The sequence below is a fragment of the Ranitomeya imitator genome, chromosome 3 (assembly GCF_032444005.1).
Source record: "Ranitomeya imitator isolate aRanImi1 chromosome 3, aRanImi1.pri, whole genome shotgun sequence".
In the NCBI taxonomy this organism is placed as follows: domain Eukaryota; kingdom Metazoa; phylum Chordata; class Amphibia; order Anura; family Dendrobatidae; genus Ranitomeya; species Ranitomeya imitator.
The window spans coordinates 7,318,324-7,334,519 of NC_091284.1; the positions used below are offsets into that span (position 1 = coordinate 7,318,324).

At 56.7% G+C, this 16,196-nt stretch overlaps 1 protein-coding gene across 2 annotated transcripts in view; it reads left to right on the forward strand.

Annotated features, from left to right (window-relative positions):
• The window catches only part of TTF2 (transcription termination factor 2), a 54,311-nt gene that overhangs the window by 34,422 nt on the left and 3,693 nt on the right, over positions 1 to 16,196 (forward strand). For both annotated transcript variants that reach the window (XM_069760421.1, XM_069760422.1), the window contains 7 exons: positions 7,348 to 7,453; positions 8,608 to 8,795; positions 12,473 to 12,626; positions 12,716 to 12,807; positions 13,767 to 13,849; positions 13,927 to 14,063; positions 15,030 to 15,200. In XM_069760421.1, coding sequence (XP_069616522.1) covers positions 7,348 to 7,453; positions 8,608 to 8,795; positions 12,473 to 12,626; positions 12,716 to 12,807; positions 13,767 to 13,849; positions 13,927 to 14,063; positions 15,030 to 15,200 — 931 coding nt within the window. The remainder of the gene's footprint in view (positions 1 to 7,347; positions 7,454 to 8,607; positions 8,796 to 12,472; positions 12,627 to 12,715; positions 12,808 to 13,766; positions 13,850 to 13,926; positions 14,064 to 15,029; positions 15,201 to 16,196) is intronic.

A 16,196-nucleotide genomic window follows, 5' to 3' on the forward strand; every position in this document is an offset into this window, starting at 1 on the left:
GCACTACACGGCACATACCACAGAGGCTGCATTACCCTGCAGGTGACACTAGGTGGCAGCACTACACGGCACACACCACAGAGGCTGCATTACCCTGCAGGTGACACTAGGTGGCAGCACTACACAGCACATACCACAGAGGCTGCATTACCCTGCAGGTGACACTAGATGGCAGCACTACACAGCACATACCACATAGGCTGCATTACCCTGCAGGTGACACTAGATGGCAGCACTACACAGCACATACCACAGAGGCCGCATTACCCTGCAGGTGACACTAGGTGGCAGCACTACACAGCACATACCACAGAGGCTGCATTAGCCTGCAGGGGACACTAGATGGCAGCACTACACAGCACATACCACAGAGGCTGCATTACCCTGCAGGTGACACTAGATGGCAGCACTACACAGTATATACCACAGAGGCTGCATTACCCCGCAGGTGACACTAGATGGCAGCACTACACAGCACATACCACAGAGGCTGCATTACCCTGCAGGTGACACTAGATGGCAGCACTACACAGCACATACCACAGAGGCTGCATTACCCTGCAGGTGGCACTAGGTGGCAGCACTACACAGCACATACCACAGAGGCTGCATTACCCTGCAGGTGACACTAGATGGCAGCACTACACAGCACATACCACAGAGGCTGCATTACCCTGCAGGTGACACTAGGTGGCAGCACTACACAGCACATACCACAGAGGCTGCATTACCCTGCAGGTGACACTAGGTGGCAGCACTACACGGCACACACCACAGAGGCTGCATTACCCTGCAGGTGACACTAGGTGGCAGCACTACACAGCACATACCACAGAGGCTGCATTACCCTGCAGGTGACACTAGGTGGCAGCACTACACAGTATATACCACAGAGGCTGCATTACCCTGCAGGTGACACTAGATGGCAGCACTACACGGCACACACCACAGAGGCTGCATTACCCTGCAGGTGACACTAGGTGGCAGCACTACACGGCACATACCACAGAGGCTGCATTACCCTGCAGGTGACACTAGGTGGCAGCACTACACAGTATATACCACAGAGGCTGCATTACCCTGCAGGTGACACTAGGTGGCAGCACTACACGGCACATACCACAGAGGCTGCATTACCCTGCAGGTGACACTAGGTGGCAGCACTACACAGCACATAGCACAGAGGCTGCATTACCCTGCAGGTGACACTAGGTGGCAGCACTACACAGCACATACCACAGAGGCCGCATTACCCCGCAGGTGACACTAGGTGGCAGCACTACACGGCACATACCACAGAGGCTGCATTACCCTGCAGGTGACACTAGGTGGCAGCACTACACAGCACATACCACAGAGGCTGCATTACCCTGCAGGTGACACTAGGTGGCAGCACTACACAGCACATACCACAGAGGCTGCATTACCCTGCAGGTGACACTAGGTGGCAGCACTACACAGTACATACCACAGAGGCTGCATTTCCCTGCAGGTGACACTAGGTGGCAGCACTACACAGCACATACCACAGAGGCTGCATTACCCTGCAGGTGACACTAGATGGCAGCACTACACAGTATATACCACAGAGGCTGCATTACCCCGCAGGTGACACTAGGTGGCAGCACTACACAGTATATACCACAGAGGCTGCATTACCCTGCAGGTGACACTAGATGGCAGCACTACACAGCACATACCACAGAGGCTGCATTACCCCGCAGGTGACACTAGGTGGCAGCACTACACAGCACATACCACAGAGGCTGCATTACCCTGCAGGTGACACTAGGTGGCAGCACTACACAGCAGATACCACAGAGGTTACATTACCCCGCAGGTGACACTAGGTGGCAGCACTACACAGCACATACCACAGAGGCTGCATTACCCTGCAGGTGACACTAGATGGCAGCACTATACAGTACATACCACAGAGGCTGCATTACCCTGCAGGTGACACTAGATGGCAGCACTACACAGCACATACCACAGAGGCTGCATTACCCTGCAGGTTACACTAGGTGGCAGCACTACACAGCAGATACCACAGAGGTTACATTACCCTGCAGGTGACACTAGGTGGCAGCACTACACAGCACATACCACAGAGGCTGCATTACCCTGCAGGTGACACTAGGTGGCAGCACTACACAGCACATACCACAGAGGCTGCATTACCCTGCAGGTGACACTAGGTGGCAGCACTACACAGCACATACCACAGAGGCTGCATTACCCTGCAGGTGACACTAGGTGGCAGCACTACACAGCACATACCACAGAGGCTGCATTACCCTGCAGGTGACACTAGATGGCAGCACTACACAGCACATACCACAGAGGCTGCATTACCCTGCAGGTGACACTAGGTGGCAGCACTACACAGCACATACCACAGAGGCTGCATTACCCTGCAGGTGACACTAGGTGGCAGCACTACACAGCACATACCACAGAGGCTGCATTACCCTGCAGGTGGCACTAGGTGGCAGCACTACACAGCACATACCACAGAGGCTGCATTACCCTGCAGGTGACACTAGGTGGCAGCACTACACAGCACATACCACAGAGGCTGCATTACCCTGCAGGTGACACTAGATGGCAGCACTACACAGCACATACCACAGAGGCTGCATTACCCTGCAGGTGACACTAGGTGGCAGCACTACACAGCACATACCACAGAGGCTGCATTACCCTGCAGGTGACACTAGATGGCAGCACTACACAGCACATACCACAGAGGCTGCATTACCCTGCAGGTGACACTAGGTGGCAGCACTACACAGCACATACCACAGAGGCTGCATTACCCTGCAGGTGACACTAGGTGGCAGCACTACACAGCACATACCACAGAGGCTGCATTACCCTGCAGGTGACACTAGATGGCAGCTTTCCTCGCTATGTGACAGATCTTCCATTAGTCAGTAGAGATGAGGGAACTTGTTTGGAAAATGTCGCTAATCTCACATTCGGCAGGAACGTCGCACATTCTGATTTGCATTTTTACTTAGTCGGTAAAATTCCGTCACACTTTGGTAAATCCTTGTTTCCACTGATGCTTTTGTTATTACTTTGGCTAGGATAGTGGTGCTGTATGATGAGCGGGGGACGGGAGGACGTGTTTGATGAGGGGAGGGGTGTGGAGCAGTTAGAGGAGCCACAGAGTGTAATTTTTATTTTTAACAGCTTTATGTGTGTTGATTCTGGCAGCCAATCAGGGCTCAGAAACCATCCACAAGGTAGTGACACAAGGTCTTCTGTGATTGGCTGCAGAAGTCACATGTCCTTGTCCATATATATAGCAGACATCTTGTTTTGCTGGTGCTGTTTTCTCAGTGTCACAGTGCAGAGAGGTCGCTCATGTGCTAGAGCTGCTGCTGAAAGTGAACTTGTCAGTCAGATCGGATCCTGTCCTGTGTGAAATCCATCTTCCAGCATTAAACTGTGCGGCCGTCTACAGAAGCTCCATTATCTGCTCCACACTATTTGTGATAAACCTGTGTCAGAGATAAATCAGGAGGCCGGATTTCACCTTAATAATCGTTAGGACCAAATTCTGCTGAACATTATACGTGGTGGAGAATTGTGTCTCAGAAATCACTATTAACTATTAATGCGCTGCACAATGTGGATGTAATGTGGACGACTGCCCCAACCGTAGTAATATGAGGAGAAGCCGGCGGCCATAGATCCGTCAGTGACATCTCCTCTATGGACATCTATAATAAGGCAGACGGACGTACAGGGCTGAAAGATGGCGGCACGATGATACCATCATAAGGACGGGTGCGGCACTGGATGCACGGCGTGGTAGCTGGTCACACAGATAATCACCATGTGGTAGGAAATGACACGGCAGAATGCAAACAATACCTCAGAGATGATGGACGGATCTCCAGGACTTTCTGCCCTGTCATTTCCTGCCACATGGTGACCCGTGATTATCTGTGTGACCCGCTACCACGCCGTACATCCAGTGCCGCACCCGACCTTATGCCGGTTTCATCGTGTCGCCATCTTTCAGCCCTGTACGTCCGTTTGTATCATCTGCCTTATTATAGATGGTGAAACACCCAAGAGACAGTAAGATAACGGTGACTCCAAAGAAGCAAAAAAACATCCAAATTACATCTTAATGTAGCCACATATTCAACATGACACCATATAACCCCACGGAGGGTAAACAACCGACCTATTTACATGAAGGAAACAACAATAAAAAATAATATTTTATATATCTCTATGTATTAATATTTCCTTCCCAGCACAAACAACACTTGTAGAGCAATTGCTTCCCACATAGCACTAAGAATATCTCAGGTGCTGCATAGCATCCTAAAAGGTTAGTGACCATATATAACTGCAAGGAAACAAAATGCCTTAAAAATGTGTGCTTAATGCCTTGATAAGGAAGAGGACAAGTACATCTAATCCGATAAATAGGGCAATAAAGATGAGGACGAGTGAGTGAAGCAGGTTCCCTAATATAGTAGAAAAGAAAATGTCCATATACTTTACCTCCAAAGTTGCCGTAATAGAGAGAAAGGTGCCGGTGTGTGACCCTCCGTGCCCCGACGCGCGTTTCGCCCACTAGCTTCTTCCAGGGGCGTGCCTGATAGTGTTAGGGAGGTCTTTTTATGTCCACAAAGGACCAATGAATGAGCCAATAAGGTTTGTTTATACTAGCGTGCCCGGTCGTTGTGTGTTTCAGTATTAGTAAGAAGTTTCATCTAAATAGGTCATTGATTGGTAGTCTCTTATTATAGATGGTCCACAAAGGAGATGTTATTGATGGATCTATGACCGCCTGGTTCTCCTTATATGTAATGTTAAGAATCGTTCACTATAACAGTGATGTTCAGGAACACTAAGAATATAATTAGTGATTGTTCATGTAGTGACAGGAGACTGACAGTGTCACCATAATGTTAATCTGCCATGTTTGGAGGCTTTTCAGCCTGCGTGCAACTCCCTCCCCCTGCTATATAGTGTAATGTGAGACCAGTGCGCCAGCAGCACTCACTAGAATCACTGAAGAATGTCTATGGCCTTCATCCGCAGAAGCTGATACTGGCCTAAACTGGTACAGCAAGCATGGGATTCTTTTGTTCTTGTAACGCTAGATATACTGGCACCGATTCGGGCTAGAGATATAAGGATTATGTATTCCGGATGTCCATCGAGAGATCTATAGCTCACAGAAATCGCTAGGAGCTAAACCCAACGAGTGTAAGGAGCTAGTTTCAACGTAAGCAGGTCGTGTAACTACACAGTGTTTACACTTAAAAGAATCACCACGACGTGGTGAACATCCCGATCATGGTGTCATTCGTATACGCGGTTCATACAGCGAGCTATATATAAAAATGGTTTGTCTTAACTCAAAGAAAAGGGGAGGATTCAGCCTCTGAGTGAGGTCACCACAGGGGGAGTGCCTTGGTTTTAGGCTGGGAAATAAGTGAGTGAAGCGGCAGTCTTCCAGTGTCTTTTGTCCAGTGTCTAGCTGCTATACAGGTGTCCCCTGAGCACATGGTCAGCCAGGAGATGAAATGATCTGAACAAAATGTAAGTGTTTTTTTTTTACAGTGTTTGTAATTGTACTGTACATACGATACTTGTCTTCTTTATATCTTTTTATACTTCTGTAAACACTGCCTACCTTTTTTGGAGTAAAATCTAAAATTACTAGCTTTCTCACTCCTTGCTCTATAACGTACAGTCACGTCCTCTAAAGTGAATTGCGCTACTAATCTGGGTTGGCTCCAGACCCGTTAATAATTAAGAAATCGGAGCTGGTGGCAGCGGATTTGTCCTATGCATTTGGGAGGCTTTGTAGCGACCGGCGGTGTTGATAATTATTGTTCCCGCCTTAGTGGGAGTAGTTATATCGCCCTCGCTGCAGTGTGCCCTTTAGCCAGTACAAAGTAAGGCAGCCTTTCTGGCGACTAATTATCCTAGGTGCAGTACCGTGTCTGACCTGAGGGTAAGGGGGCGCCAGAGAGCTGGAAGTTCCAAACTGGAACTGGGAAGTGGGATATAGATAAATCCTCTTCAGAAAGAACCAGGGGCAACCAAACCACCCCGGTGTGAGTGGCAGGGATGATAAAGGTATCCTCCCCGTGAACTGTGACTGACAGCTGTGGGCCTAAGGTTGTGAAACAGCAAAGTACAAGAGGGGAAGGCTACATACAACATGAGTGGGAAACAGCGAGGTCGTGGTGGAATTGGAATAGGCTTGGAGTTCAATGTGTACATGGGTTAGGTGTTAATGTGAATGAAAGTGAGCTGCAGACTTCACAAATATGTACAAGAAGAGGAAACACAGTGCTATGTATGAGAGGTAGAAACGCTAACAGTGAGCACCAGACTTCAGTACTATGTATGAGAGGTAGAAACGCCAACAGTGAGCCCCAGACTTCAGTGCTATGTATGAGAGGTAGAAACGCCAACAGTGAGCCCCAGACTTCAGTACTCTGTATGAGAGGTAGAAACGCTAACAGTGAGCCCCAGACTTCAGTACTATGTATGAGAGGTAGAAATGCCAACAGTGAGCCCCAGACTTCAGTACTATGTATGAGAGGTAGAAACGCCAACAGTGAGCCCCAGACTTCAGTACTCTGTATGAGAGGTAGAAACGCTAACAGTGAGCCCCAGACTTCAGTACTATGTATGAGAGGTAGAAACGCCAACAGTGAGCCCCAGACTTCAGTGCTATGTATGAGAGGTAGCAATGCTAACAGTGAGCTCCAGACTTCAGTACTATGTATGAGAGGTAGAAACGCCAACAGTGAGCCCCAGACTTCAATACTATGTATGAGAGGTGGAAACACTATCAGTGAGCCCTAGACTTCAGTACTCTGTATGAGAGGTAGAAACGCCAACAGTGAGCCGCAGAGTTCAGTACTATGTATGAGAGGTAGAAACGCCAACAGTGAGCCGCAGAGTTCAGTACTATGTATGAGAGGTAGAAACGCCAACAGTGAGCCCCAAACTTCAATACTATGTATGAACGACGTTTCTCACTTATGTTTCCTAAATACTTAAAGCCCCACAACGTCCCGATACTTCAGTAATAAATATAAGGGCAGAATGGTAATTTTGGAAGCCGCGGGGCGGTCGCACATAGTTGGGGATGGGAGTCTGGTGTGAGATGGCGCAGTGTGCGGAGCCTTCCTCCTTGTTCTGCCCGTCAGTGTTGTCATAGGCGCACAGTTGTAGATGTTTCGTGGCTGCTCATCTCACGGAGGATTGTCTGCGATCTGGATGAGACCTGTCTGTCCACTGGGAGGCGCCGTCGTGTCCGCGTGTGACCGTCTGTGGCACTTTCCTCCGCAGGTTGGCGCAGTACGACATCGTGGTCACCACATACAGCCTGGTGTCCAAAGAGATCCCTGCCAAGAAGGAGGAAGGGGACGCCCCGGCCCGGGACCAGGACCTGGAGGTGAGGACCCCCCACCGTCACAGCTTATCCTCCAGTCACCCCCAGAGCTGCACTCACTATTCTGCTGTTACATCGCTTCTCATCCTCCAGTCACCTCCAGAGCTGCACTCACTATTCTGCTGTCACATCTTATCCTCCAGTCACCTCCAGAGCTGCACTCACTATTCTGCTGTCACACCACATCTTACCCTCCAGGTCTTTTATTAAATAAAAATACTTCACATCTTACCCTCCAGTCACCTCCAGAGCTGCACTCACTATTCTGCTGTTACATCATGTCTTATCCTCCACTCACACCCAGAGCTGCACTCACTATTCTGCTGTTACATCACATCTTATCCTCCAGTCACCCCCAGAGCTGCGCTCACTATTCTGCTGTTACATCATGTCTTATCCTCCACTCACGCCCAGAGCTGCACTCACTATTCTGCTGTTACATCACTTCTCATCCTCCAGTCACCCCCAGAGCTGCACTCACTATTCTGCTGTTACATCGCTTCTCATCCTCCAGTCACCTCCAGAGCTGCACTCATTATTCTGCTGCTACATCACTTCTCATCCTCCAGTCACCTCCAGAGCTGCACTCATTATTCTGCTGTTACATCGTGTCTTATCCTCTAATCACCCCCAGAGCTGCGCTCACTATTCTGCTGTTACATCGCTTCTCATCCTCCAGTCACCTCCAGAGCTGCACTCATTATTCTGCTGTTACATCGTGTCTTATCCTCTAATCACCCCCAGAGCTGCACTCACTATTCTGCTGCTACATCACTTCTCATCCTCCAGTCACCTCCAGAGCTGCACTCACTATTCTGCTGTTACATCACTTCTCATCCTCCAGTCACCCCCAGAGCTGCACCCACTATTCTGCTGTTACATCAGGTCTTATCCTCCAGTCACCTCCAGAGCTGCACTCACTATTCTGCTGTTACATCGTGTCTTATCCTCCACTCACGCCCAGAGCTGCAGTCACTATTCTGCTGTTACATCACATCTTATCCTCCAGTCACCCCCAGAGCTGCGCTCACTATTCTGCTGTTACATCGCTTCTCATCCTCCAGTCACCCCCAGAGCTGCTATCTCCAGCGTTACATGTGAGCACTACATGTCCCAGGATGGCGGGCTGCGGGGTGACTCCGCTGTTGGTGTTGCAGGACCGCGCCGCCTCCTCTCCGCTGCTCCGCGTGGCCTGGAGCCGCATTATCCTGGACGAGGCGCACAACATTAAGAACCCGAAGGTGCAGACGTCCATCGCTGTGTGTAAGCTGAGGGCCGGGGGCCGCTGGGCAGTGACCGGGACCCCCATCCAGAACAACCTGCTGGACCTGTACTCCCTGCTGCGGTGAGTGACTGCACACATCAGTGGTCACATGACCTCGTCCTCCGCTACACGGGGGCACGAAGATTTATTCCATTCAGGCTGCAAACAGCATCTCCTGCCCCCGGGACCCCACAATCCTCAGCGGTGGTCTCTCCTGCTCCCGGGACCCCACAATCCTCAGCGGCGGTCTCTCCTGCTCCCGGGACCCCACAATCCTCAGCGGCGGTCTCTCCTGCCCCCGGGACCCCACAATCCTCAGCGGCGGTCTCTCCTGCCCCCGGGACCCCACAATCCTCAGCGGCGGTCTCTCCTGCCCCCGGGACCCCACAATCCTCAGCGGCGGTCTCTCCTGACCCTGGGACCCCACAATCCTCAGCGGCGGTCTCTCCTGCCCCCGGGACCCCACAATCCTCAGCGGCGGTCTCTCCTGCTCCCGGGACCCCACAATCCTCAGCGGCGGTCTCTCCTGCCCCCGGGACCCCACAATCCTCAGCGGCGGTCTCTCCTGCTCCCGGGACCCCACAATCCTCAGCGGCGGTCTCTCCTGCCCCCGGGACCCCACAATCCTCAGCGGCGGTCTCTCCTGCTCCCGGGACCCCACAATCCTCAGCGGCGGTCTCTCCTGCTCCCGGGACCCCACAATCCTCAGCGGCGGTCTCTCCTGCCCCCGGGACCCCACAATCCTCAGCGGCGGTCTCTCCTGCCCCCGGGACCCCACAATCCTCAGCGGTGGTCTCTCCTGCTCCCGGGACCCCACAATCCTCAGCGGCGGTCTCTCCTGCTCCCGGGACCCCACAATCCTCAGCGGCGGTCTCTCCTGCCCCCGGGACCCCACAATCCTCAGCGGCGGTCTCTCCTGCCCCCGGGACCCCACAATCCTCAGCGGCGGTCTCTCCTGCTCCCGGGACCCCACAATCCTCAGCGGCGGTCTCTCCTGCTCCCGGGACCCCACAATCCTCAGCGGCGGTCTCTCCTGCCCCCGGGACCCCACAATCCTCAGCGGTGGTCTCTCCTGCTCCCGGGACCCCACAATCCTCAGCGGCGGTCTCTCCTGCTCCCGGGACCCCACAATCCTCAGCGGCGGTCTCTCCTGCCCCCGGGACCCCACAATCCTCAGCGGCGGTCTCTCCTGCCCCCGGGACCCCACAATCCTCAGCGGCGGTCTCTCCTGCCCCCGGGACCCCACAATCCTCAGCGGCGGTCTCTCCTGCCCCCGGGACCCCACAATCCTCAGCGGTGGTCTCTCCTGCCCCCGGGACCCCACAATCCTCAGCGGCGGTCTCTCCTGCCCCCGGGACCCCACAATCCTCAGCGGTGGTCTCTCCTGCTCCCGGGACCCCACAATCCTCAGCGGCGGTCTCTCCTGCCCCCGGGACCCCACAATCCTCAGCGGTGGTCTCTCCTGCCCCCGGGACCCCACAATCCTCAGCGGCGGTCTCTCCTGACCCTGGGACCCCACAATCCTCAGCGGCGGTCTCTCCTGACCCTGGGACCCCACAATCCTCAGCGGTGGTCTCCTGCCCCCGGGACCCCACAATCTTCAGCGGTGGTCTCTCCTGCCCCCGGGACCCCACAATCCTCAGCGGCGGTCTCTCCTGCCCCCGGGACCCCACAATCCTCAGCGGCGGTCTCTCCTGCCCCCGGGACCCCACAATCCTCAGCGGCGGTCTCTCCTGACCCTGGGACCCCACAATCTTCAGCGGTGGTCTCTCCTGCCCCCGGGACCCCACAATCCTCAGCGGCGGTCTCTCCTGCCCCCGGGACCCCACAATCTTCAGCGGTGGTCTCTCCTGCCCCCGGGACCCCACAATCCTCAGCGATGGTCTCTCCTGCCCCCGGGACCCCACAATCCTCAGCGGCGGTCTCTCCTGACCCTGGGACCCCACAATCCTCAGCGGCGGTCTCTCCTGACCCTGGGACCCCACAATCCTCAGCGGCGGTCTCTCCTGACCCTGGGACCCCACAATCCTCAGCGGCGGTCTCTCCTGCCCCCGGGACCCCACAATCCTCAGCGGTGGTCTCTCCTGCCCCCGAGACCCCACAATCCTCAGCGGCGGTCTCTCCTGCCCCCGGGACCCCACAATCCTCAGCGGCGGTCTCTCCTGCCCCCGAGACCCCACAATCCTCAGCGGCGGTCTCTCCTGCCCCCGGGACCCCACAATCCTCAGCGGCGGTCTCTCCTGCCCCCGAGACCCCACAATCCTCAGCGGTGGTCTCTCCTGCCCCAGGGACCCCACAATCCTCAGCGGCGGTCTCTCCTGCCCCCGGGACCCCACAATGCTCAGCGGCGGTCTCTCCTGCCCCCGGGACCCCACAATCCTCAGCGGCGGTCTCTCCTGCCCCCGGGACCCCACAATCCTCAGCGGCGGTCTCTCCTGCCCCCGGGACCCCACAATCCTCAGCGGCGGTCTCTCCTGCCCCCGGGACCCCACAATCCTCAGCGGCGGTCTCTCCTGCCCCCGGGACCCCACAATCCTCAGCGGCGGTCTCTCCTGCCCCCGGGACCCCACAATCCTCAGCGGTGGTCTCTCCTGACCCCGGGACCCCACAATCCTCAGCGGCGGTCTCTCCTGCCCCCGGGACCCCACAATCCTCAGCGGCGGTCTCTCCTGCCCCCGGGACCCCACAATCCTCAGCGGCGGTCTCTCCTGACCCTGGGACCCCACAATCCTCAGCGGCGGTCTCTCCTGCCCCCGGGACCCCACAATCCTCAGCGGCGGTCTCTCCTGCCCCCGGGACCCCACAATCCTCAGCGGCGGTCTCTCCTGCCCCCGGGATCCCACAATCCTCAGCGGCGGTCTCTCCTGCCCCCTGGACCCCACAATCCTCAGCGGCGGTCTCTCCTGCCCCCGGGACCCCACAATCCTCAGCGGTGGTCTCTCCTGACCCCGGGACCCCACAATCCTCAGCGGTGGTCTCTCCTGCCCCCGGGACCCCACAATCCTCAGCGGCGGTCTCTCCTGCCTCCGGGACCCCACAATCCTCAGCGGCGGTCTCTCCTGCCCCCTGGACCCCACAATCCTCAGCGGTGGTCTCTCCTGCCCCCTGGACCCCACAATCCTCAGCGGCGGTCTCTCCTGACCCCGGGACCCCACAATCCTCAGCGGTGGTCTCTCCTGCCCCCGGGACCCCACAATCCTCAGCGGCGGTCTCTCCTGCCCCACAATCCTCAGCGGCGGTCTCTCCTGACCCCGGGACCCCACAATCCTCAGCGGTGGTCTCTCCTGCCCCCGGGACCCCACAATCCTCAGCGGCGGTCTCTCCTGCCCCCACGATCATTAGCAGCGGTCTCTCCCGCCCCCACGTTCCTCAGCGGCGGTCTCTCCTGCCCCCACGATCATTAGCAGCGGTCTCTCCCGCCCCCACGTTCCTCAGCGGCGGTCTCTCCTGCCCCCACGATCATTAGCAGCGGTCTCTCCCACCCCCATGTTCCTCAGCGGCGGTCTCTCTCGCCCCCACGTTCCTCAGCGGTGGTCTCTCCTGCCCCCACGTTCCTCAGCGGCGAGAGAGACCGCCGCTGAGGAACATGGGGGTGGGAGAGACCGCTGCTAATGATCGTGGGGGCAGGAGAGACCGTGGGGGCGGGAGAGGTCTCTCCTGCCCCCACGATCATTAGCGGTGGTCTCTTCTGCCCCCACGTTCCTCAGCGGTGGTCTCTCCCGCCCCCACGATCATTGGCGGCGGTCTCTTCTCCCCAGGTTCCTGCGCTGCTCCCCTTTCGATGAGTTTAAGCTGTGGAAGTCTCAGGTGGATAACGGCAGCAGGAAGGGTGGGGAGCGTCTGACCATCCTGACCAAGAGCCTGCTGCTGCGGAGGACCAAGGACCAGCTGGATCACACCGGGCGACCGCTGGTAACTGCCCCCTGGGGTCTGGCACTGGGGGAGGGTACATGGTGGGGGTGGATAGCGTGGTGTGTATCGGTGACCCCTGTGTCCTGCAGGTGGCGCTGCCCCAGAGGAGCAGTGAGCTGCATCAGCTGAGACTCTCCGCCCAGGAGCAGGCCGTGTACGACGTGATATTCGCCCGGTCCCGGTGAGGAGGGGACACTGACACTACACTGGGGTCCCGTGCTGGGGGGGGCTGTACAGGGGGGCAGGAATAACGGGTACAAGGCAGAGCAAGCTGTGGGGGGCCGCGGTGGTGGGTGCAGGTGTTGGGGTGTAGATGGTGGGAGCGCGACCAGATCAGGGGGTAAGGGTCTGATATGGTGAGAGGCATGGTGAGGGTCTGCAGTGACGGGGTGGGAGAGGGACTGGTACCGTGGGTAAAAAGTGGGGTGTGATGTAGAATGAGGGGGCAGTGTGATGGGTAAAGCTTGGGATCCAGTGTAGAAAGCCGGTGGCCGGTGTGGTGGTAGAAGGCGGTGGCCGGTGTGGTAGAAGGCGGGGGCCGGTGTGGTGGTAGAAGGCGGTGGCCGGTGTGGTAGAAGGCGGGGGCCGGTGTGGTGGTAGAAGGCGGGGGCCGGTGTGGTGATAGAAGGCGGGGGACGGTGTGGTGGTAGAAGGCGGGGGCCGGTGTGGTGATAGAAGGCGGGGGACGGTGTGGTGATAGAAGGCGGGGGCCGGTGTGGTGATAGAAGGCGGGGGACGGTGTGGTGATAGAAGGCGGGGGCCGGTGTGGTGGTAGAAGGCGGGGGCCGGTGTGGTGGTAGAAGGCGGGGGCCGGTGTGGTGGTAGATGGGGGGCCGGTGTGGTGGTAGAAGGCGGGGGCCGGTGTGGTGGTAGATGGGGGGCCGGTGTGGTGGTAGAAGGCGGGGGCCGGTGTGGTGGTAGAAGGCGGGGGCCGGGGTGGTGGTAGAAGGCGGGGGCCGGTGTGGTGGTAGAAGGCGGGGGCCGGGGTGGTGGTAGAAGGCGGGGGCCGGTGTGGTGATAGATGGCGGGGGCCGGTGTGGTGGTAGAATGCGGGGGCCGGTGTGGTGGTAGAAGGCGGGGGCCGGTGTGGTAGATGGGGGGCCGCTGCCCTCTCCTCATGTCCTGGCTTTTCCTCCCCAGGTCTACGCTCCAGAATTACTTGAGGCGACACGAGGGGGCATCTCCCGCTGAACTAAGGGGTCCGGATAATCCGTTTGACAGAGGTACCGGCACCTGAGACCCCACTGTTTGGTTTGTGGATGCCCCCTCCCCACCTTTCTTACCTGCCTCCTTCTTACAGTTGCTCGCGAGTTTGGAGCCCCCCAGGGAGATGCTTCTGCCCCTCCTCCGCTCTCTCAGGGTTCCAGCACCGTTCACATCCTGTCACTTCTGCTGCGTCTGCGCCAGTGCTGCTGCCACTTATCCCTGCTGAAGACCGTGAGAGAACCCCGGGCTCATCATGGAGGGCGGGCCTATGATCGGAGGGCAAGGGTCGTGGTGCGACGGCGGTCGTGTGATCGGCGAGAAGTAGCATAGTGGAAGGACGGGTGATTGGAGGGCAGGATCAGGGAGGGTGGCCGTGTAGTCAGAAGGCAGAGACGTCGTGGAAGGCGGCCGTGTGATCGGAGGGTGGGGTCATGGGAGGTCGGCAGTGTCATAGGAGGGTGGGGTCATAGTGGGAGGGCCGCCGTGTGGTCGGAGGGCAGGGGCATGGTGGCAGAGCAGCCGTGTGGTCGGAGGGTGGTGTTATGGTGGGAAGGCCGCTGTGTGGTCGGAGGGTGGGGCATAGTGGGAAGTCGGCAGTGTGGTCGGAGGGTGGTGTTATGGTGGGAGGGCGGCCGTGTGATAGGAGGGTGGGGTTATGGTGGGAGGGCGGCCGTGTGGTCGGAGGGTGGGGCATAGTGGGAAGTCGGCAGTGTGGTCGGAGGGTGGTGTTATGGTGGGAGGGCGGCCGTGTGATAGGAGGGTGGGGTTATGGTGGGAGGGCGGCCGTGTGGTCGGAGGGTGGGGTTATGGTGGGAGGGCGGCCGTGTGATAGGAGGGTGGGGTTATGGTGGGAGGGCGGCCGTGTGGTCGGAGGGTGGGGTTATGGTGGGAGGGCGGCCGTGTGGTCGGAGGGTGGGGTTATGGTGGGAGGGCGGCCGTGTGGTCGGAGGGTGGGGTTATGGTGGGAGGGCGGCCGTGTGGTCGGAGGGTGGGGTTATGGTGGGAGGGCGGCCGTGTGGTCGGAGGGTGGGGTTATGGTGGGAGGGCGGCCGTGTGGTCGGAGGATGGGGTTATGGTGGGAGGGCGGCCGTGTGATAGGAGGGTGGGGTTATGGTGGGAGGGCGGCCGTGTAGTCGGAGGGCAGGGGCGTAGTGGGAGAGCGGCCGTACGATGATTTCTGGTTAATTTCTGCCCCAGACTCTGGACCAGCTTGAGCTGAAGAACGAGGGGCTAAGCCTGACCCTGGAGGAGCAGCTCAACGCCCTGACCTTGTGTGACCTCCAGAGCCCGGACCCCAAATCCTCCGTCTCCCTGAACGGAACCAATTTCCAGGCTGAACAGTTTGAAAGTGAAAGGGGCAGCAGTAAGGTGAGAAAAACAGGCGTCACGTGTAATAGGGTGATGTCACATGCCCCGTGTAATGTACGGTGATGTCACACGCCCCGTGTAATGTACGGTGATGTCACACGCCCCGTGTAATGTACGGTGATGTCACACGCCCCGTGTAATGTACGGTGATGTCACACGCCCCGTGTAATGTACGGTGATGTCACACGCCCCGTGTAATGTACGGTGATGTCACACGCCCCGTGTAATGTACGGTGATGTCACACGCCCCGTGTAATGTACGGTGATGTCACACGCCCCGTGTAATGTACGGTGATGTCACACGCCCCGTGTAATGTACGGTGATGTCACACGCCCTGTGTATTGTACGGTGATGTCACACGCCCCGTGTAATGTACGGTGATGTCACACGCCCCGTGTGATTTAATAGATAAACGTGTGCACAGCTTGTGGAGTGTGGTGCCCAGGTAGGTTCCAACAACTTAGTAATATGAAATGAAACCTGGCACTCAACTTGTACGTGAAAGCGGTTTTATTTACCAGCAACAAAAAAACGTTTTGGTCGTTAATCTGACCTTCATCAGTTACGTATAGATAGTGTTGTTTATAGTGAGTGTACGCTCCTGTGAGCGAAGGGCTATGTTTTCCCAGTTATGAGAAGAGACCGGGTATGTGACCGGTAACCGCTGGCTTGTGATGTGACGCGGTGACCAGCGGTGGACACCGTGTCACATACCCGGTCTCTTCTCATAACAGGGAAAACATAGCCCTTCGCTCACAGGAGCGTACACTCACTATAAACAACACTATCTATACGTAACTGATGAAGGTCAGATTAACGACCAAAACGTTTTTTTGTTGCTGGTAAATAAAACCGCTTTCACGTACAAGTTGAGTGCCAGGTTTCATTTCATACACCCCGTGTGATGACGGTGATGTCACGCCCCGTGTGATGACGGTGATGTCACGCCCCGTGTGATGACGGTGATGTCACGCCCCGTGTGATGACGGTGATGT